Here is a 21,503-nt window from a genome sequence, read left to right as displayed (position 1 = left end):
AATTTATTATTAGTAAATAAATTAAAAACTTATTCCTTGAAATGTTTTGTTTCTCGCTAAGATGTAAAAAGAAATAACATGTCGTATGGACAAAGCGTAAAAAAAAATTCGGCAAAAAAATACCGAATTTGAGCAAATCTCATATAACATTTTTTTGCTCCTTATGACCTCAGGAATGCGTGGTTAAAATCCGTCGGGTTTTACCAGCCCACGGTGTATAAAAATTCGCTATACTAAGATCAAACTTTTTTCACTGATAAAGGATGTTCATATTGTTGACCGAAGCGTTAGCGAAGATCTCCCTTTTGACTCGGACAAACTGCTTTGGTATGTCCGGATGTTCTTCACTATAGGTCGCAATTCTCAACCGATGAAATTTTGTGAACAGATTAAGTAGTTAGGTAGAATTATTCTGTAGTTTAGTTTTTTGGAAAATTATCAAAATGGTAGGAATTGGCATAAAGGACTAATGTGTCATTAGCGTCTATGGCACTTAAGACTATTACGAGTGATAATAACTCAAAAAGTATTTTTTGTTTTTACTTTTTTTTAACTTACAAATCTTAGCGCGAGGTATACAGCTTACAGAGCCACTAGTTGGTCAAGCACTAGTTTTTGCCAGGAATATTTTTAGTAGGTATGTACCGATATGATGGTCGTATTTGTCTACGTGACAGCGTCTATTCCTTTAAATCGCGTGCGTGGTGTTAAAATTAATGTTTTCTCATCTTCACTCCCCAAAGGTCTAAAAGAGCTCGTCAGGAAACCATTGACCATCATTATATTTTATTACTAGTTGGGCCATTTTAATTAAACAATTTTTTTTTACCTATTAGGGTCAAAAGAGCTTGTGATGCCGACTAGATATAAAATAAAACTATCCTAATTTAAAAAATGCATAGCATATAACTTTAAATAAAATGGCCCAGTTGTAAGTGTTCCCAATGCCACCATCAAAACAACCCATACTAGTTACCTAGACCGGGCTCTCTTCCAGAAGGCAGTCGCTGGAAGGACTGGCTGCTGGCGTCGCTAATGCTCGGTGCCGTCGCCGGCGGCTGGGCGGCGCTGCGGGCTGGTCGCGCCAGTCGGCACCAGGTCCAAAGGATGCTGAGGGATATGGAGCAGCTGAGGAGAGCCGAGCTGGCGCTGGATGACATGCAGAAGGAACTTGAGAAGGCGCGGTTAGAACAGGTACCGACTTGATATTTCACAGCTGGTTATGGTTGGGTGGTGGAGGGTCGGACACGCCAGCCCAGAAGGCAGTCGCTGGAAGGACTGGCTGCTGGCGTCGATGATGCTCGGTGCCGTCGCTGGCGGCTAGGCGGCGGTGGTGGCGCACGTCGGCACCAGGTCCAAAGGATGCTGAGAGACATGCAGCAGCTGAAGAGGGCCGAGCTGGCGCTGGATGACATGCATATGGAATTTGAGTAGACGCAGCTAGAACAGGTACCGACATGCTGTGAAAAAGTTGGTTGTAGGATATGTGTGAGCTGATCGCGCCAGTCGGCACCAAGTGCAACGTGTGCTGAGGGATAAGGAGCAGCGCATGAGGGCTGAGCTGGCGTTGGAAAACATTCAGAAAGCACTTCAGAAAGCGCGGATAGAACATGTTAGGACAATTAAGTTACTATACGTACGGCGAAGCTACGTACGAAATTTAAGTCTCACATGTCCCCTGTCATGAAATTTTACTTCATTCCTTGATAGAGTTACTCACGTATTTTTAGTTCATATCGATCTCTTAAATGGCATAGTTGTTGTCAACTATATCAATGGCATAGTTGTCTGTTGTTGACATATGGCTGTGGGAATTCTCAGAATATAAAAGTTGCGAAACTGACATATCAAATCTCCCGCTGCTTTTGAGGTTCTCTTAATGTATACATTTCTTTATTTACCACTTAATTATATTAAGCCACCTATATAGTCAAGAGTTAAATAATTGAGATCAACTAATTCGTTTTCAGGAAAGCGCCACCACAGAAAAGAAGAATTTGGAGAAGAAGTTAAGAGAGGCCGGCGACACGCCGCTGCTCAACTCCGCCTCCTCAGATCTTGAAGTCACGCAGCTGAAAGCTGAGATTGAGGTGAGATTCCACACGTTAGAACGGTCCCGGCCCGGACCGATGCTTCCGACACTTCGTTTTCTTTCTACGATTGGCGATCGGCTTCTAATATGATACTCGGTGCGAATCTCACTATGATCCTTTATATTTCTCAGATGTTAAGAGCAGAATTAAGGCGTGCTGAAGGCGAACTCGAGGACCGGTGCTGGGCGCCACCCTCGGGATTACAGCAGTGGCTCCAACTCACACACGAGGTCGAAAATAGGTCGTACCTACGTAAGAAACAACAGGCGGACATGCAACTGCAGCAGGCCAGAGAAGCGGTAAGTGTCCAAGGTGTTCACAAATTATTTGGTAAAGCATGCCTAGCCTAGGTAAGTGGCAAATTGGCAATCCTTGTTAGAAAACTCAAATTGAAACTTAAATAACGTATGGAAATAATCACGTGACTTGTCATGGCATTTGTGATCCCGTATATTTTACATCTTTGCTGGGCACCCTGGTGTAGCAATTGAATACCCTCTTGGTTTCTTCTAGGCAAGCGTAAATAATTGTAAACAGACTGATCGCTCAAAATCAGATGTAGTAAGTGATCCAACTTAGGCCGTTTATTTTTGACAACGAATCGCTTCTTTTTATGCAATACGGTTCTCTAGAGTGGCATTATTAATAGCACTCGCAGAACATTGTATCATAGAATGACGTTACTCAACTGTTATCTATATATTTGTTTGCGTTTTCAGTGCGAGAAACTCCGCAAGAAGCGCTCAAGTCTGGTCGGAGCATTTGTATCCACGCACGGCAAGTCCATAGACGACGTGGACCGTTCTATCGTCGAGGCGCGCACCGCGCTCAATGAAGTCACTCAGGAGCTATCGGTAAGTACAGGTTGATTCACGAAAGCTAGCACGAATGGAAAAAACGAAACTTTCATTGTATGACACAGCGCACAGCACAGTGCCCCGTTGATATTGGGTTTCGCCCGACTCTTTCAGTATAGGAGCGCCTTAGGCGCCCGGCATTGGAGCGCGCACGGTGCCTCGTTTGTATCGGGTTTCGCCCGCCTCTTTCAGTGTAGGAGCACCTTAGGCGCCCGGCATTGGAGCCCGCGCAGGGCCTCGTTTATATCGGGCTACGCCCGATTCTTTCACTGTAGAAGCGCCTTCGACGACCGACATTGGAGCGCGCCTTGGCCTCGTGTATGTCAGACTTTGCTCGATTCTTTCAGTATGACGATTGGAGCGCGCACAGTACTTCAGTTCTAATTCTAAGCTAAATATTTATTTGCAGGAGAGAATGCACAGATGGAAACAGATTGAGCGGCTGTGCGGCTTCAACATAATCAACAACAACGGCATTCAGTTCTTAGAGGGCATGCTGTACAGGAACTCCAACGGTCGTCCTGGCGCTAGAGGTGAGTGAGATAAATCACACTAATATATTTTGTAAAGTTTTAATAGCTTTTCAAATCTTTGCACTATTTTCAGCCTTAAATCGAACAATAAAAGTTATTAAATATCGCATAGTCAAAATTTAATTCAAAGACTGTATGAAGGTAACGAAATGGATGTTATGAAAAATTTACGGAAATTTTGGCATACTTTATTCTCTTATTAGATCCAATATAGCACACGATATTGGTTAGAAATAACATTACATTTTCCAAATAAAAAAGGGTACTCACCTTTCTATAAAATATCCCATTTACTCGTTCTAAAAATCGTTTTCCATGTTCCAGTGCGCATGGGCAGCTCGCAGGACGACCTGAGCGTCGGCGACGACGCGTCGCTCTGCGGCTCAGGTAAGGTCGACGACCTCGACGCCAAGTCGCTGCTCTACGAACATCTACATGTAGACTAGAACGTGTTCTAAGATCCCACACTAGCGTCTTATGAGCGTCGGCGTCATGGAAAATGGCGTCGCTACGCAGTTGCGGCAACGTTGCGTCGAGCAGCAGCCATAGTATGGAAGGTAAGGAATACAATCTGCATGTAACAAAAAGTGTCCCTCAAAAAACCTTAAATAGGTGGCGCTACAATACCTAGAATATTTGGAAAAAAAAATTAAATCATAGACAGCACTCTTCACTCCGTCAATAACTCCTAGGTTGTTAGCTACTCTAGCGCTACTCTGGAGAGATTTGGAACTATTATTTATAGCTGATAGCTGGACACTTGCAACAGTTCTGCCTATGGAGATTGTATTTCTTACCTCCACCTTCCATAAGCCATGTAGTTCATTGGACGCTGACGCTCGGGAGACGCTAATGTGCCACCCCTTATGGTCGAGTTCAATGGAAATGGATTTTTTGACTATGAAAGAACATTGTCTTATCAAGTAATTATACAACTTGTATTGGCGTGTCGCGCGGCTCATGTCCTTGTCGGAATGCACAAAAAGGTTGATATTGAGCTGTAGCCGCGCGTCAGTTGTACAGTCAAACTCATAATTATGTAAACATTTTTTCACCTTATTGCAATGTAAAAAATGTATGCATATTTATGAACCCGAATCTACCGTTAAAATGTACATTTATGACAGTTAAACGGTAAAAAATTGTAACTATTGTGTCAGTATTTTTTTTTCCATTTCTATTGAACTTCAATTTAGAGACGGATGCACAAAGTCGTTCCTTGAAATCAATGTGTCTGCGAAATTATTACTTTAGATTAGAAATTTAATATTATTCGCTATCAATTTAATGCCGACGCTTTCTTCGCGCATTTTTGCAAAATGATCAGTTCAGAATTTAGAAAAACTTTATAACTTACTATATTACTGTACAGTTTTTAATAATAAAAAGGGCTTTTTATCTGCTTGACATAAAAAAAACCATACTTTATTAATGAACGTTTGTGCATCTGTACACATGAGGTATAGCATCTTAACTCACATTTCCTTAAACGTTTTTTTTTTATACCACGTCGGTGGCAAACAAGCATACGGCCCGCCTGATGGTAAGCAGTCACCGTAGCCTATGGACGCCTGCAACTCCAGAGGTGTTCTTAGTAAAAGTATGAATTAGTTTTAGTTTATTCATATTCATAGTGTTGCTCAACGAGGGGCGGGAGGGTGTTAGGGTCGGCAATGCGCATGTAACTCCTCTGGAGTTGCAGGCGTACATAGGCTACGGATACTGCTTACCATCAGGCGGGCCGTATGCTTGTTTGCCACCGACGTAGTATATAAAAAAAAAAGTTTCATTACAATGTGATTTAGGATACTATTCTCCAGTCCAATTTAAGACCTAAAGCTAGCATTATTTACATTATATTACCTACCTTGTAAATAGCATAGATCAGTTTTTAACATGTGCTTATTTGATAGAATTTGTACCGATATGTCGTTCACTCAAGAAACTATAGTAACCAACCAAGCTGACGACCGGGGTCATATCTTTATCCCTCTCACTCAACCTTCGACCACGCGAGCGCGAATGAGAAGTTCTAAATTTAATATACCTGCGTTTACACTTTAGCTCCCTACTCCTATGTAATAGTTACGAGTCCCCGGCACGCTCGGCTGAATATCACCTTCCGATACAAACGAAGTTTCGTTCTCGTTTTCACATAGTAGGTATATCTAGTCCTTTAATTAGTAAGTATATATAAAAACTTAAATTCGCTGTATTTTTTTAACTAATTATACGACTAGATATACTTTATCCTATTGTAGATACAAAGTTTTAGAGCAAAGAGCGTTACTACGTTTGTATGGAGCACCGAGCTTGCTGGGGACCCTTAACCCTTAGAACGCCACACCTACAGTGTGCGGCCCGTCATTTTAAACCTTATCGGAATGCACGAAAGTTGAGATTCGACTGTAGCCGCGTGCGTCCGTCGATGCGTTTAGTGGTCAAAGGGTTAACAGAGGTCCGTTGTTTGGTTATTCTGTCACTTGAATGAACGATGGGGTTTTAAGATTTTCGGATAGTTGGACCTCGCATAATCATACTTAATTATGCCGTAAGCTATTAATTTACTCTTTAGAGGAGAGACATCTATAATAATATTATTAATTGCCCTATACTATCATCGCTCAGTTACTAAGATGGTAAATTCATTCAATCGAATACGATTTTCTACTTAGCGATCTTAAATAGTACTGAACCTTTATCGAATCTTGAACGTATAATATGGTTTCGTTACGTGCTATACGTATTAAGCGCAACGTTCATACTCATAACCATTCATTATGTAGACAAATAAGTCCATACAAGCAGATAATGCACTGACATAGCAAATACAAAATGGTTTACGACACCGTTCATAATGATGGTTGACGTCTACCGTTCATTTGAATGCCACAGAGTATGCTAGCTCTGTTGGTGTACATCCGCCTAAAATAATGTATTTCATCAATATTATCCTTAACCATCATGTTCACTTTGGATTAGACTTAACAAAAAAAAACATCGTGGCTATTGCTAAATTTTATTATCTAACTAAAGCAATACGAAGATAAGCAATCGCAGCTAATTTGCAGCAATTTTTCATATCAAATAGATGTTTTTTTAGGTTTGTTGATATACGTTAATTAATATAGAATAATATGTTATAAAGACAAGTAAATTGCGGATTGAAATCAACATATAACCATACTAAGGCTATGTGATAAATATTTATATTAAATAAAATTTAACCTAAGTAAGCTACAATTATTTTAATAAGTTAGTGCTCAAAGCGATATATTTAAGGCATTCTTACATCTCGTACTTAACTTTAATAGCAGATGAAGTTTATTCAATACATATTATCATTTCAATCATTCGTAGGCGGGTTGATATATAGTTTAACGTTTTGATGCTTTGTGATGATTTTTATCTGTAATTATTGACAAATACTTTAAAAAAATAACAATTCAATCTTAAGGAAAGTCATAAAACTAACCTTACAAATCAACTGTCAGTAAAATATACTCTAATAACTTAAATGAATTGAAATAGGTCAAATAATTTTTGAGTGACGAATAGTTACAGCACCAAAGAAGACACGTTTTCATCTTTTATTTATTTATGAATTTCAATGATACTAGTTTTATTATAGTTACATACAAGGATGTCCTGTTACCTAATTAAGAATTAATGTAATTATATATTTTTCTATTGTTTACCAGTAAATATAAAGGCTAAGATATATGAGTTCCTTATAGATCTGACACTTAAAGCTATTTCCTTAAGTATGAGTGTTAAAATATATTTTTTGGTGTTTATCTTTTTTATTATATTATGAATAAAAGTATTTAAAAACCGTATTCTATATCACAATCGATGGGAAGCTTTCAGGCTGTAGAATATTATTTTTACAAGTTATCTAGAAGCATGTATGAAATAATACTTAAAACAATTTGCTAGTTGAAAATTGGTTTTGGCACATGTTTCGTAAAAATAAGAGATAAATGGTAATAAACAACGCCAAACTGATATTTTACTCGTAAGAAACGATCTTATTTTGTGCCGAAACCAAACATAAAATTTAAAACAGTTCAAGGGGCACAATATACCTTAAGTCATGTCTTAGTACACTATACAATAAATAACTCTCGTGTAATAAGCTTAACAAATACTTTACTGGTTGATTTCGGGGTCGTGATCCCGAATCGTAAAAAGTGATTAAGATGGTCATACCGAACACGTTTTCCCATGGGATCGATATGACAATTGCGAAAATGAACACATCTGGCTTCATACGTTTTGCCTACTCTGGGCTCTCAAAGTTTTCAATGGAATTTTTTTTGCGGGATTTTGGTTGGTATCGTGGGTTTTTTTTTATGATGACCATTTAATACAGTTTTGTAATTCGGTATTACGATCCCAAAATCACCCAGTGCGCTTTTTCTATCTATATGGAATAGAAAAATAAGTTTATCATGTCACAATTATAACGCCTTTGTCGTGTGCTGTTCGCCTAGTCTATAAAAGCCAAAAAATATTCAAATCACACTGTCAATTAATTTTACACGCACGATTCTTCGTCGTATTTTTTCAAATTGCATCTGTTTCCTAAACAAGAACAGCGACGCAGAACTGTTTGTACTTTTGTGGAATAACACGGTAACATTAGGTAACTTATTAGAGATGCGCTAAACGCTTCACTGAGTTGAAAAGATTGAGATAAATATCGCTCATTTCGCTCAGTCGATCTATGTATATTGTTCACGAGTGAGATAATAAACACAGCCATAAGTGCGACCAAGATAGCAAATCACGCGATACGGACCCGCCATGTTTTCCCGTTTGGCTCAGCCGGTTCATTCGAAACATGAGTGGGAAAGCGAGCCAGTAACACTGAGATAGATGAGTTAAACTGAGCGAGTTAAATCTTCAGTGACTTGAAGAGTGAGTGAGTGTAATCAAAATATACTTATAGCTAATTTAAATCACTCACTCGTGAACGTTTTTACTATTGAACAGTGTTGCTCCACATAAATTACATTATTGTGTTATGGATGCACCTTTACGCAAAAACGGTGAAGCATCTAAGGTATTAGCCGATATTATTTTGTGATACAGTAAATTTGCTGGGGCTTATTTCCCGAAGGTTATTAGAAAGGAAGGAAGGTTATATTATAAGCACGTTGTCATAGAGACCCATACAATTTAACTCTTCGTGGACTAATAATGTTAGTCTACTGTTTGAGGAATGGGCCCCTGTTGCGATGCGCAAAATGGTAGTTGTTTTTTTATTACATTTAATGTTCGTTGCCACGCTTTTCATAACGTTTTGAACTCGTACAATTTCTCACTCATTTCACACTTGTAATTTATTTTGCTTGCACATTGCGTTATAAATGATATTGTACATACATTTGGTGTGGGTTTCTTTCCTTATGCATGATTTTATTACTAGTATCCTTGTCAGAATAACGAAGATTTCAGAATTGCTAACCAGCTTCTAGCAAATTACGTACTTGAAACACTTATCAGTTCGAAGGTACTTTAGTAAAGAAAGCTATTTTGTCCATTAAAAATGCCTAAGTGGTAAGGTAATGTTGGGATGATTCGTGTTTAAATCTAGAAAGTTTTGATTTAAGATGGTGTATCGGACTGTCAAGCAGTTAGTATATGTAAAATATGCAAACTACAAATGGGTAATAAGATACACAGCATATTCATAGATACAAACATAACACGAAAAGAAAACTGTATAAAAAACCGCTGACTATGTTGTAATGGCGTATCTTATGTAAAAAGCCTGTATTAGATTACAGTATGTTATCTATGGCTTTTTGTATGAGTTAGGTTTTCTCTTTTTTATTTGTTTAAATAAAAAGTACAAGTAAGAAAAAAAAAAACGAGGGTGGGGTTAGGGTCGGCAACGCGCATGTAACTCCTCTGGAGTTGCAGGTGTACATAGGCTACGGAGACTGCTTACCATCAGGCAGGCCGTATGCTTGTTTGCCACCGACGTAGTATAAAAAAAAAACAGTTAACAAAATAATTTTCAAGATACGAGAATGAAAGGGAAAAATAGTAATGTTTTTATATTTAATTATAAAGTCTTCCATACCGCGAACTTTTGTACCTTCCCTCGTAAGTTTCGTTTGCGCATATAAATAAATAGTTTAAGAGCAAGATTATTTCCCTCTAACTTGCACGATTTTTTTTTAAACGGTAGTAATTTAGAGTATCGAAGACATAGAAGTTATACAATGCACGTTTGAAAGCTTTTAACGATTGTGATTGTGTTTTATTTGAACCACCTTTTGCAAGTTTTACCTAGACTCGTGCGAGCTGCATTGACGCCAGACTACTCGAGCGTTCTTTGGTTACTCTAGTGCCCACTTTGTACAGAAGAAATTTCATTTCGGTACCTTATCGTACCTTACCACAGTGACAATAATATGAGATTCGTAACTTTCATATTGAATGTCATTGTGAAAGGATACGAAATGGTAAATAAATCAAATTCCGTGAATGTACGCAATAGTGACACTACGTAAACCATAAGATACCTTGATTTTGGTTGTTTTTCTGTTTAAGGTAAGATATTTTTAATTTGTCAGCTTTTGCCTATGTTGAGCTTTCTGTTGCTTTTCTATACTTGACGATCCGTTGAACTGTATAGTCATTAATTTAGTTATTTCTTCTAATAGATTTTTTTTAACTCATTTTTAATTTACTACTGGCTACCACAGTATGTACGGACCTTCAAGGCTTTAGATACTTATGTAATGGTGCATGAAATGGTCTAATTTAAACTATTATAGTATATTTCATACATGCTTTTAAGAATTGACGTTAGGGTTTATTTCTATAATATTTTAATGTTAAAAAGTAGGTGATTTACTTACACATTAACTTTTTGTCACTTTGTCAGTCACGAGTAGCAAAGTTAATATTAATAATTTAATATTAAAAAAATATGTAGGTTATTTAGTATAACTCAGATGTGTTCAAAGACTTCAAAGTTAATACAATGAGTAATTTTATTATTTTCCGTTGTCTTGTCTGCTTATTACACAAAGTTATATAATTTAATGTCCTTCCAAAGGTTTGTGATATAAAAACTTTAAAAAACTTTAGATTTTCTCAATCACTAACAAATCTCATAAAAGATAAACTTAATAAGACTAAACAATATTTAGAACTTTGTATTGTCTATAGTATTAGTAGGTATATACATTACGATACAAGTGCGAAAAATAGGAAATTCGCAACGAGTGGGGATAAATAAAACACGGCCGAAGGGAGTGTTTTAAATCGACACGATTTGCGAATTACGTATTCGCACATGTATCGTACGTTTTACAGTACACATGGCCCTTTAGATTTTCGACATAGTTACGTAATGTACTAATTATCGCACTAGTGCGGTAAAGTAGCACCATATGTACTGTAAAGGATTATGCGTCTATCTCTTAACCCATATATGCCCGGAACTAGTTTCTGTTCTCAACATCTTGTGGTAACAGGCTTTCTCTCTTCAATACATCATCCAATTGGCATATATGGGTCAATGAATTTGTGACACAAGTATAAAACAGTTACAATATATTCAATGTAATCTTTATTAACTGGTTGTACGGTATTTTCAATGTTAAAACGTTGTAACGTGGTCGTGGTGTGCAGTAGCCGACAACTTCGGGTGGCGGGAGGATTCTTCGGGGAGCGAGGCGGATGCACCCCACTATCCTCTGGACTTGCGATTGGCTGAAGCTAGGTAAAGTATTGTATTGTTATATAGCTAACCCTATACTAATATTAGATGTATCTTATATCGTGTCCGTGGTTTCGATTGCTTTGACTAATGTTCATATTAAAGTGTCAATACCTTTATAAATACTGGATTCTTTTTCTCTTAACAATATACGTCTTTGGACATTTTAATTTAATAAATAAATATTATAGGACATTTTTACACAAATTGACTAAGTCCCACGGTAAGCTCAATTAGGCTTGTTTTATGGGTACTTAGACGATGATATACATAATATATAAATACTTAAATACATAGAAAACACCCATGACTCGGGAACAAATATTCATGCTCATCACACAAATAAATGAGCTCACCAGGATTTGAACCCAGGACCATCGGCTTCATAGGCAGGGTCACTTCACTACCCACTAGGCCAGACAGGTCGTTATTTTACCATCCAGATACTTAATATTAACGCCGCGATATGCAACAAAGTAGTTTAGAGAATTTTCATTAGTTCATAAATTTTTGTAGGCTCCGTTGTAGGCGCAAAATAAGAGCGTTAAGGTTTAGATAGATTCTTTATTTACTCATAAGAACAATACAGTTCACTAAAAATGAGCTTAAATATTTGATTTTCTTAAAAATAAACATAAATAGCATGATCGGTAGAGGTTTATATTACATTATTATGTATGTGTATTTTTAATTTGGTTTTAAATGCACTTAGAGACTCACAATCTTTCACATTATTCGGTAGTTCATGGTAATCATTATACATCCGTGCACCCTCATACATTACGCTACTTTTGCCATAACCCGTTCTATTTTTCGAAGTAGTAACTTAACCTTTTGGACGCCACGCCTATCGTACGCGGCGCGTAATCGTGAACCTTGTCGGTACGCATGAAGGTTGATATTGGGCTGTAGCCGCGCGCGTCATATGACGTCTTTGGCGATCAAAAGGTTAACTTGTTTGTAGTTGTAAGTGTTATAAAATTAAAAATCAAAATGTTTAATCTGTATGTACAGGTCGATTCACGAAAGCTGGCACGAATCAATAGATACAACATTTTGCCTCTTCTTAATTTTTTGTCCTTGTATTGTTTTCTGTATTGAGGTGTGCAATAAAGAAAGAGTAATTGTATTGTATTGTATAGCCTAGCAAATTACTTATTAATTGATTATAGGTTACAATTAGAAGAGCGCTTAGCTCATGAAGCCCGCGAGCGGCGGATCGACGACCGTAGAGAAGAACTAAGAGTGAAGAGCTCCCTCAGCGACTTACGGAGGAGTCCCGCCGACGAGCGCCGGCGGGCGGACCCCGTGCACTTCATACTGGGAGGGGACAAGTGAGTGATGCCTGGTAGTTTAGAGAAGTCAGTACAGATGGTTGTTTGATCTACGACCGTAAAGAAGAGTGAGAGTAAAGAGTTTCGGCGACTTACGGAGGAGTCCCGCCGACGAGCGCCGGCGGGCGGAACCCGTGCACTTCATACTGGGAGGGGACAAGTGAGTGATGCCTGGTAGTTTAGAGAAGTCAGTACAGATGGTTGTTTGATCTACGACCGTAAAGAAGAGTGAGAGTACAGAGTTTCGGCGACTTACGGAGGAGTCCCGCCGACGAGCGCCGGCGGGCGGACCCCGTGCACTTCATACTGGGAGGGGACAAGTGAGTGATGCCTGGTAGTTTAGAGAAGTCAGTACAGATGGTTGTTTGATCTACGACCGTAAAGAAGAGTGAGAGTACAGAGTTTCGGCGACTTACGGAGGAGTCCCGCCGACGAGCGCCGACGGGCGGACCCCGTGCACTTCATACTGGGAGGGGACAAGTGAGTGATGCCTGGTAGTTTAGAGAAGTCAGTACAGATGGTTGTTTGATCTACGACCGTAAAGAAGAGTGAGAGTACAGAGTTTCGGCGACTTACGGAGGAGTCCCGCCGACGAGCGCCGACGGGCGGACCCCGTGCACTTCATACTGGGAGGGGACAAGTGAGTGATGCCTGGTAGTTTAGAGAAGTCAGTACAGATGGTTGTTTGATCTACGACCGTAAAGAAGAGTGAGAGTACAGAGTTTCGGCGACTTACGGAGGAGTCCCGCCGACGAGCGCCGACGGGCGGACCCCGTGCACTTCATACTGGGAGGGGACAAGTGAGTGATGCCTGGTAGTTTAGAGAAGTCAGTACAGATGGTTGTTTGATCTACGACCGTAAAGAAGAGTGAGAGTACAGAGTTTCGGCGACTTACGGAGGAGTCCCGCCGACGAGCGCCGACGGGCGGACCCCGTGCACTTCATACTGGGAGGGGACAAGTGAGTGATGCCTGGTAGTTTAGAGAAGTCAGTACAGATGGTTGTTTGATCTACGACCGTAAAGAAGAGTGAGAGTACAGAGTTTCGGCGACTTACGGAGGAGTCCCGCCGACGAGCGCCGACGGGCGGAACCCGTGCACTTCATGCTGGGAGGTAACAAGTGAGTGATACCTGGTAGTTTAGAGAAGTCAGTACAGATGGTTGTTTGATCTCCGAAGAGCTCTCTCGGCGACTTACGGAGATGTCCCGCCGACGAGCACCGCGCGAGGCGGCGAGCGGGGCGGGCGGGTAGTTTAGAGGCAAGTCAGTACAGGTGCTTGTTGTTTCTACGACCGTAGAGAAGAGTTAGAGTAAAAAGCTCCCTCCGCGACTTACGAAGGAGTCGCGCCGTCGAGCTCTGGCGTGCGGATACCGTGTGTTTTATAATAGGAGGGCATAAGTGAGAATCAATAGTATTATTGCTTGTAATAAATAAAAAAATCATGTATTCCAACATGACAATAAAAATTGTATCTCTGCAGAGGCGTCTCTGGTTCTTTTTTTGTAATATTTAAAGTTAGACGGTATAGGCGTGAATTGGTACGTAACAAACAGATAGAGCTAGTTTCACATATATAATAGTAGTAGGGAGGAATATTTGTATAGTTAGCGAAGTTGTGGTTGTAACAGAATTAATGTATATGTATATCTAATTTTCAGCGTGAACTGGACAGGGGAGGAGCTAACGCGCGCACCCCATTCGCAGTCTCAGCCCGCCCTGCGCGCCTCCCTGCGCGGCGCGCCGCTCCCGCCGCCGCGCCGCACCCCCGCGCAGATCATGCGGTCTCGCTCTACTGACGTAGTGGCACTAGATCCGGACAGAGCGAGACCAACGCTGGCCAAACAGAAGCCTCTGACCGAGAGTAAGTATCGAGTCTTCTCGCACATCATGCGGTCCCACTCTCAACAAGCTCTACGCGCTTCCCTCCGCCGCGTGCCGCTATCCCCGCGCAGATCATGCGGTCTCGCTCTACTGACATAGTGGCACTAAATCCGGACAGAGCGAGACCAACGCTGGCCAAACAGAAGCCTCTGACTTCTTCTTACAAGTTTTTATTTCATTTACAATGCATTCGATCTACATGTTTTCTCAGGCGGTTAAAACCGCGCGGTATCTAATTATCTTCACTGAATTTTGGCACATATTACAAATCAAGTATTATTAGTAATGGTATTTGAAAAGGGAGAAAGTATGACAAACTGTGAAGTTTTGATTGGTCAAGAAAGAGTTGAACAAGTGAAAGAGTTTGTGTATCTGGGAACCTTGTTCACTAGGGACGGTAAACATGATGAAGACATTGAAAGGAGAGTGAATGCTGGAAATCGTGTGAATGGAGCACTCAACGCTTTTATGAGCAGCCAGAAGGTGTCGCAAAAAGCACGGTTGGCTGTGCATAGAGGGGTGTTGGTGCCTACACTTATGTATGGTAGCGAAAGTTGGGTATGGCAGAAGAAACATCAGAGTCAAGTGATTGCAGTGGAAATGAGAGCGTTGAGAAGTGTGTGTGGTGTAAAATTACAAGATAGAATTAGGAACAGTGTGATAAGGGAAAAGTGTGCACTGAACGAAGATGTAGTGACAAAAATTGAGAAAGGTATGTTGAGATGGTTTGGACACGTGGAAAGAATGAGTGAAAGAAGGTTAACAAAGAGAGTGTATAAGGGAGTAGTAGATGGAGCTGGAAGGGGTAGACCTCGGCGGACTTTCTCTGATCAAATCGGGGAAATCCTGAAGAAAGGCCAGGTCAAGAGCACCCTAAACCGACGAGCGTGTATGAGGAATGTCATGAAAGTGAAGGAAGCGAAAGAGGTATGTCACGATCGTAGCAAGTGGAAATCCGTAGTCTCTGCCTACCCCTTCGGGAAAAAGGCGTGATTATATGTATGTATATTATATATTACAAATCAGCTTCGTGAAGTCAAGCATTTACCCATAATAACTTAAAAACCTCTTCCCTTATTCCAGATTCAATGAGCGCGGAGGCCGCCAGCCCGGCCAGCATCACGCCGCCCGAGGAGGAGTCCACGGACTCGTCGCTGGTGGAGGAGGACGGGCGGCCGCGGCGGCGCCGGCGCCTGCACCTGCCCTTCGGCAAGAAGGCCAAGGCCCCGGCGTGACCCGCCGCGACCCGCCCCGCCCGGCCCCGCCCGGCCCCGCCCGGGGGTGACAACTAACACCTTCAGATTACCACGATTTGGGTAATGTAGACACAAAAAGCATATTTTCATTTGGCATAAATACGAAATATATTTCATAAATTATAACTTATGTAACAATCCATTTGCATAATATAGACACACAGTGGGTATATTATATTTTAACTGCAACTTAAAACCGTGAAAAAGGAGGATATGTCCCCGGGGGACGATCATACGCCAGGCTACGGTGCGGTAAGGCTCCAGAGTGCGTTAGACCTGAAATTAAAACTAGGGCGAGTAATGTTTTGTATAGAAACTATTAGGCATATTTTGATTTTCCATCAAACAATGTCAATAAAAGAGTTGTACAAAAATAATTAAATATTCAACCAACCTTGATAAAAAAGTAGTTTTATTTTTGCAAAATTAGCTATGATCAGCTAGAAAGACGATAGAGACAGACCAAGCAAAGTTGGCTGCTATTTTGATAGCCCAGGTTTGACGTTTAAAATAACACTTGCACCCTCTGAGCTAACAAAATCACTGCCAGTGTTGGCCGAACGTTAATTGCAATTAACCATTATAAATTGAACCGTAACCGTAACGGACAGTTACACTTTACGGTTCAATTTATAATGGTTATCCCAATCATTTTTAATTGCATTAACATTTCGGCCAACACTGATCACTGCCAACTTAGCCGTCTGTTCCAAATTGAATGTAAGAACTTCGCTTCGCTCGCTCGTTCGATTATTAAGATTATATTTTAAACATATCCTTGAAATTTTACTCATATTCGAATCGTTGAATAATGCTTTTCAGTCGTATGCTTCTTGAAATTATGCTTTTTGTTTGATTGACAGAACGGCACCCCTACTAATATAAAACTAAATTGACTAAAAAAATAAATGGCCTTATTTGGCACTTGTGTCTCTTAGCTACTTATATAATTAAAAAGCCTTTATAGGGACCGTGCGCGTTGGAGGGTCTGCCATCTTGTAGCCTGAATCGGAACCATAAACATGCACATTTACACGTTACGTGTTTTCTTGTCCATAGTAGGCTCTGCCATCTTGTGGGCTACATCGGAACAATAAACATCAAATTTACGCCTCGCGCCAAAAATCTGACGGCACCTGTGCTGCCTCCTACAGTTCATGCACGCTCCCTATATTGACTATTATTTCATTTGCGACGAATGTGACTATTAATATTTATAAATGTAGTTCAAATCTATGGACATTGATATGGACGACAGAGGCGTGCCATTGTTCACCCAAAAAAATATGTATACGACAATTTTACGTTATAAGAATTGACTTTTTATCCTCATTTCTTATGCCCATTAAATGTTATCTTGATTGATTGGTCGCTAGGGTATTGTTTTGATTAGAATGCTTCCAAAGGTTATTTTTCAAGCACTAAAGACAGTATAGTTATCCAATATGTCATACATTGCAATTTTTTATTTAGTTCAATGTTATTATATTAAAGAAGTGACAATACTGAAAAAAATATTGATGCAACATCTGTTGAGTACAACTTTATAATGGCTATTTTAATCTGTTTAATATAGTTTACACATATAGACCGTAAATTTGTTAAATATTATTTTTACACGTTCATAAAGATAATTATTCAAGTAGGCATATTACAATGCGCTTATGAACGTCTAATAAAGCTACGCCGGAACAATATGGCACCGGCAAGAATCAGCCGTCATGTGACCAGCCGACGGTCTTTCCACCGCAACACAACCGGCTAAAGATTTATTCACTATCTAAAATCTCACAAAGTTTATATCGGGATGCGATGACTATTTTTTTATGTTTGAGTGTCTGCCGCCCATTCCTCAAACCACTAACATACACAGCGCCATTGACCACTTAAGGAGTTATCGCCCGGGATGCTATTGGTCATGGATATCTGGGCTTTACCGTATTGTTTTTTATTATAAAATCTAAATGGACTGTAAATAAATAAAAACAAAGAGAATTTGAAATAGAGGTGGATTGTCAAAGAAAACTTTGTAGCCACAGTAAATTTACTGCCATCTTTTGACACATGATAAGAAGTTTTAAAACTGATATGTGTTTAATTTGTTAAATATCAAAAAGTGGCGCCATATAATAGATCAAAGGCGAATCGCTCGAAACGATGGCGCCAAAACCTTTGGGTTATGCTCGGTAAATTGGCGCCAATTTTTGATATTCAACAAATTTAACACATATCAGCGAAAGAATAAGGATCAAAGTCAAATGGAGTTCTAAAAGTTTTAATCATGTGTCTAAAGATGGCAGTAAATTTACTGTGGCTACAAAGTTTTCTTTGACAATTTACCTCAATTTCAAATTCTCTTTGATAAAACTTATATTTATGATATGAGTGAGTGAGAAATAGTTCAATGTATTTAGCCCTGAGTGTGTTTAGCACTTTTGCACATATGTTACTGTTGTCTACACTTGTTTTAAAGAGTTTAGGTACAATTTATTAAATAATTTAAATAGTTTTATTTGTTCCGACGTATGTACTTAAAGTTGGCAAGTATTACGAATGACGGAGTATTGTGGACATTGTATATAAATGTATTTTATGTAATACCATGTGAGATGCTGTGTCACCTATTAAAAAAAACCGGTCAAGTGCGAGTCGGACTCGCACAGGAAGGGTTCCGTTTCATTATCTATAAAAACGGTCACCCATCCAAGTACTGACCCCGCCCGACGTTGCTTAACTTCGGTGATTGGATGAGAACATAGAGATTGGAAAGAAATATTTATTTAAATTTCAACTGGCTAAATATCACGGTTCAGGAGATACAGCCTGGTGACAGACGGACGGACAGCGGAGTCTCAGTAATAGGGTCCCGTTTGACCCTTTGGGTACGGAACCCTAAAAAACACACGGGCAAAAAAATCGCCAAGTTTTTTGTTAATAACTAATCATGTGACATCGCATTTGTATTAGATCCACTACATAACTGGGTAATATAAATGAGTCAATTTAATATTTATAAATCGCGTTTTAAGATGGATCTGATCGACCGCAAAATGGGCATTCCACGAGAATGTAGCTTACGTAACGCCATTCTTCTGAAAATCCTGAGAAAGCTATTTTTTTTATTTTATTTATTTCAAACATATTTCCATAACATTACAGTCGCAACCAATACGTCATGAAATTATATAAATTAACAGCGTAAAACTACACAGTTCTTCTTCTTCTTCTTCTTACATCTATATTGGATCTGGTAATATTTCATGAATTGGATCGACGGTATTTAGTGGAACTTTACGAATTTGATTGATGTAACTGCCATACAAGGCAAAAGCGTTACGTAAACGACATTCTCGTGGAATGGCCCAAAATATATGTGATGATTTTTTATACACTTTTAAATGCTTGTTTGGAATGTTTCATTTTCGACTGTCGCGTATTCATGTTTCTAAATTGTTAACTCTCTCCCAGTTACGTGTCTTCCTTATTTTATATTTTTACTAAATTTTGATTTGGGTATTTTGTGCTGACACTTTTAACCGCTTTGTTCGATTTAATTGCCTACTTTCGCTTAGTAGAGATACATGAGCATATCATTGTAAAAATAATATTTATTTTAAAATTGGGTTTTATTGACTTATCTCAGCAAATTATTAGGTATATTAAATATATTTTATACTTTAATAAATTATTCATTTAGACTTGGTTTTCGCGTTTACTTAAAAATTAACTATATACTTTTGTAAATAGCTGTTACAGCCTATTACTGAGGGTTTCAGATACTTAGTTCGCTATAGATACAAATCTATCTATATTTTATGTGAATGTCTATGTCGAACTATAGTTTACTCGGAGATAGGTATATTCATTATTTATGATAACAGTTTGAAATGATTCACGGTTAGTTTCACTAGATTTAAATCGACTGGGATATGGACCGTGATTACCTTTTAGGATTGTTTTCGAGCTCCCGATATTTCGACGCAGTTACATGCATCTTGTTCACGGGTGGGTGTCAAAGTTGTGTAGACCGCGCGCGCGTTATGATAACTTATTCGTTACGAAATCCTTCTTCCACGTTTTAGAATAACTAATGATTTATTCGAATAAATTAAACAATTTAAGAAGATACTTTATCGTGATTGCTAAACAAAACGTCTTCCCCTGTAATCACATTAGATCCAACTCGTCAAATCGGCTCTCAGTTCCGAGGGCCTACCGCGAACCACGTTCGACGTTGTTGCCTCTCTGTCGCACTCGTAAATTCGTAGGTAAGTGTGACAGGGAGGCAACACGTCGAACGCGGTTCGCGGTAGCCTCTCCGAAGTCTGAAGCACGTTCGACGTGTTACCTCCATGTCACAAATTTACAAGTGCGACCGAGAGGCAACACGTCGAACATGGTTCGCGGTAGGCCCTCAGAGCTCAAGAAATTAACTCAGAAAGTTCCAACTATAAACTGCACTTTTTTATCATTACCCAGCAGTTATATTCGAATATTTTTTTCCCGTCTCCGAGTTTACTTCCAACCCTGACAGCCCTCATAAAAACGTGCGTGTCAATTTTCTGTAAGTAAAATTTAGTAAAACTAAACAAGTCATATCGCATCATTCCTTCGTTTGCGTAGTATGATAGCGATGTCGCCCCTAGCTGTGTAGTGTAACGTATTTTAAGGTAATTCGGTGCTAAAAGAACGTTGTCAGACTGAAAAACCGCGTGGCTCAAATATTTAATACGCTGTTTTTTTTTTGATGTGACGTTTTTTGCAAAAGTGAATCACTTTGTAGGAGCCTAAGGTAAGATTTTCATAAAGTTGTAGTTAGTAATACTCCTTACTGTGAACGGACAGATTTGTAGGTTTAAATGCCGGCATTGCACTTGTAACCCGTCTCGTGTCGTGATGCAGGTGTCCATGTGCGCCGGTAATTGCTTGCCACCAGGCGATTCGTATGTTCGTTTGCCTCCAATATCATTAAAAACATAGCTTTTGCTTAAAATCGTCACAAATACACCTACATGTGGTTGTTATGTCCTTTTGTATTGATATGAAATGGCGCCCATATAAAATGTTTAAAAAGCCACACAGTTCCGATTTTTTATACTTATCCGAGTTTTTAGCCAAGTTATATAAGTGTTGTCAGTTTATTTAATTTGTACTTAAGCAATCGCTAGCGTGCAGTGGTTCGGTCCTAACTTGGCTGATGCACTTCCTTTTTGCTGCCGGCTCTATGTTATTGTTTTTACACTAAGGTATTTAGTTCTCCTAAATGTACAGTTGACGTCAAAAATATGTTTACATTTTTCGCCTTATTACAAAGGAGTAAGGTGCAAAAGTTAAACATATCATTGACAGGGACTGTATAAGTAAATTCTGCCATTTGAATCCTGTCAAAAACCGATGGTTTGCTAGACCAAACTTACACTTCGGCATGCTCTAAGCTGGAACCCTACACTTTACATTGTTTGGTACGGTTTAATACATATTTTCGTTTTAAGGTTATAAATTGTATAAGTATATGACAGTTATCACCGTACCTGAGCTATGTGTAAAATAGTACTTTGCACAGACTTGAAAAGAGCAAAGTGAGGGAGTGTCATTATACGTCATATTTTCATGGAAATTTGACATTAATCATCACATTGTAATACCAACTTTGTCCGACTTTTTAATTTGTGACGTTTTCAACCAAAAGGTTGGTAAGGTTGATTTCAGAGTGAAGATATATGGAAATTGCGCCTTATTGACAAGCGACAATTAAATAAGTACCCTTTTGGTTGACATCAGCATCAGCGGTGTAACGTTTGACT

General features: G+C 39.3%; 1 protein-coding gene across 2 annotated transcripts in view; it reads left to right on the top strand.

Annotated features, from left to right (window-relative positions):
* The window catches only part of LOC133525068 (stromal interaction molecule homolog), an 81,212-nt gene extending 60,292 nt beyond the window's left edge, over window positions 1–20,920 (top strand). The window contains exons 6-15 of one of the 2 annotated variants that reach the window (XM_061861294.1): window positions 998–1,194; window positions 1,971–2,090; window positions 2,225–2,392; window positions 2,813–2,947; window positions 3,360–3,483; window positions 3,808–3,870; window positions 11,140–11,230; window positions 12,400–12,561; window positions 14,221–14,423; window positions 15,527–20,920. In XM_061861294.1, coding sequence (XP_061717278.1) covers window positions 998–1,194; window positions 1,971–2,090; window positions 2,225–2,392; window positions 2,813–2,947; window positions 3,360–3,483; window positions 3,808–3,870; window positions 11,140–11,230; window positions 12,400–12,561; window positions 14,221–14,423; window positions 15,527–15,678 — 1,415 coding nt within the window. In that variant the 3' untranslated portion in view covers window positions 15,679–20,920. The remainder of the gene's footprint in view (window positions 1–997; window positions 1,195–1,970; window positions 2,091–2,224; window positions 2,393–2,812; window positions 2,948–3,359; window positions 3,484–3,807; window positions 3,871–11,139; window positions 11,231–12,399; window positions 12,562–14,220; window positions 14,424–15,526) is intronic. The other variant, XM_061861295.1, reaches the window with a different exon arrangement.
* The last annotated feature ends 583 nt before the right edge of the window (window positions 20,921–21,503 follow it).

Source organism: Cydia pomonella, chromosome 14, assembly GCF_033807575.1.
Source record: "Cydia pomonella isolate Wapato2018A chromosome 14, ilCydPomo1, whole genome shotgun sequence".
Classification (NCBI taxonomy): domain Eukaryota; kingdom Metazoa; phylum Arthropoda; class Insecta; order Lepidoptera; family Tortricidae; genus Cydia; species Cydia pomonella.
This window is presented reverse-complemented; position numbering and strand designations above follow the sequence as displayed.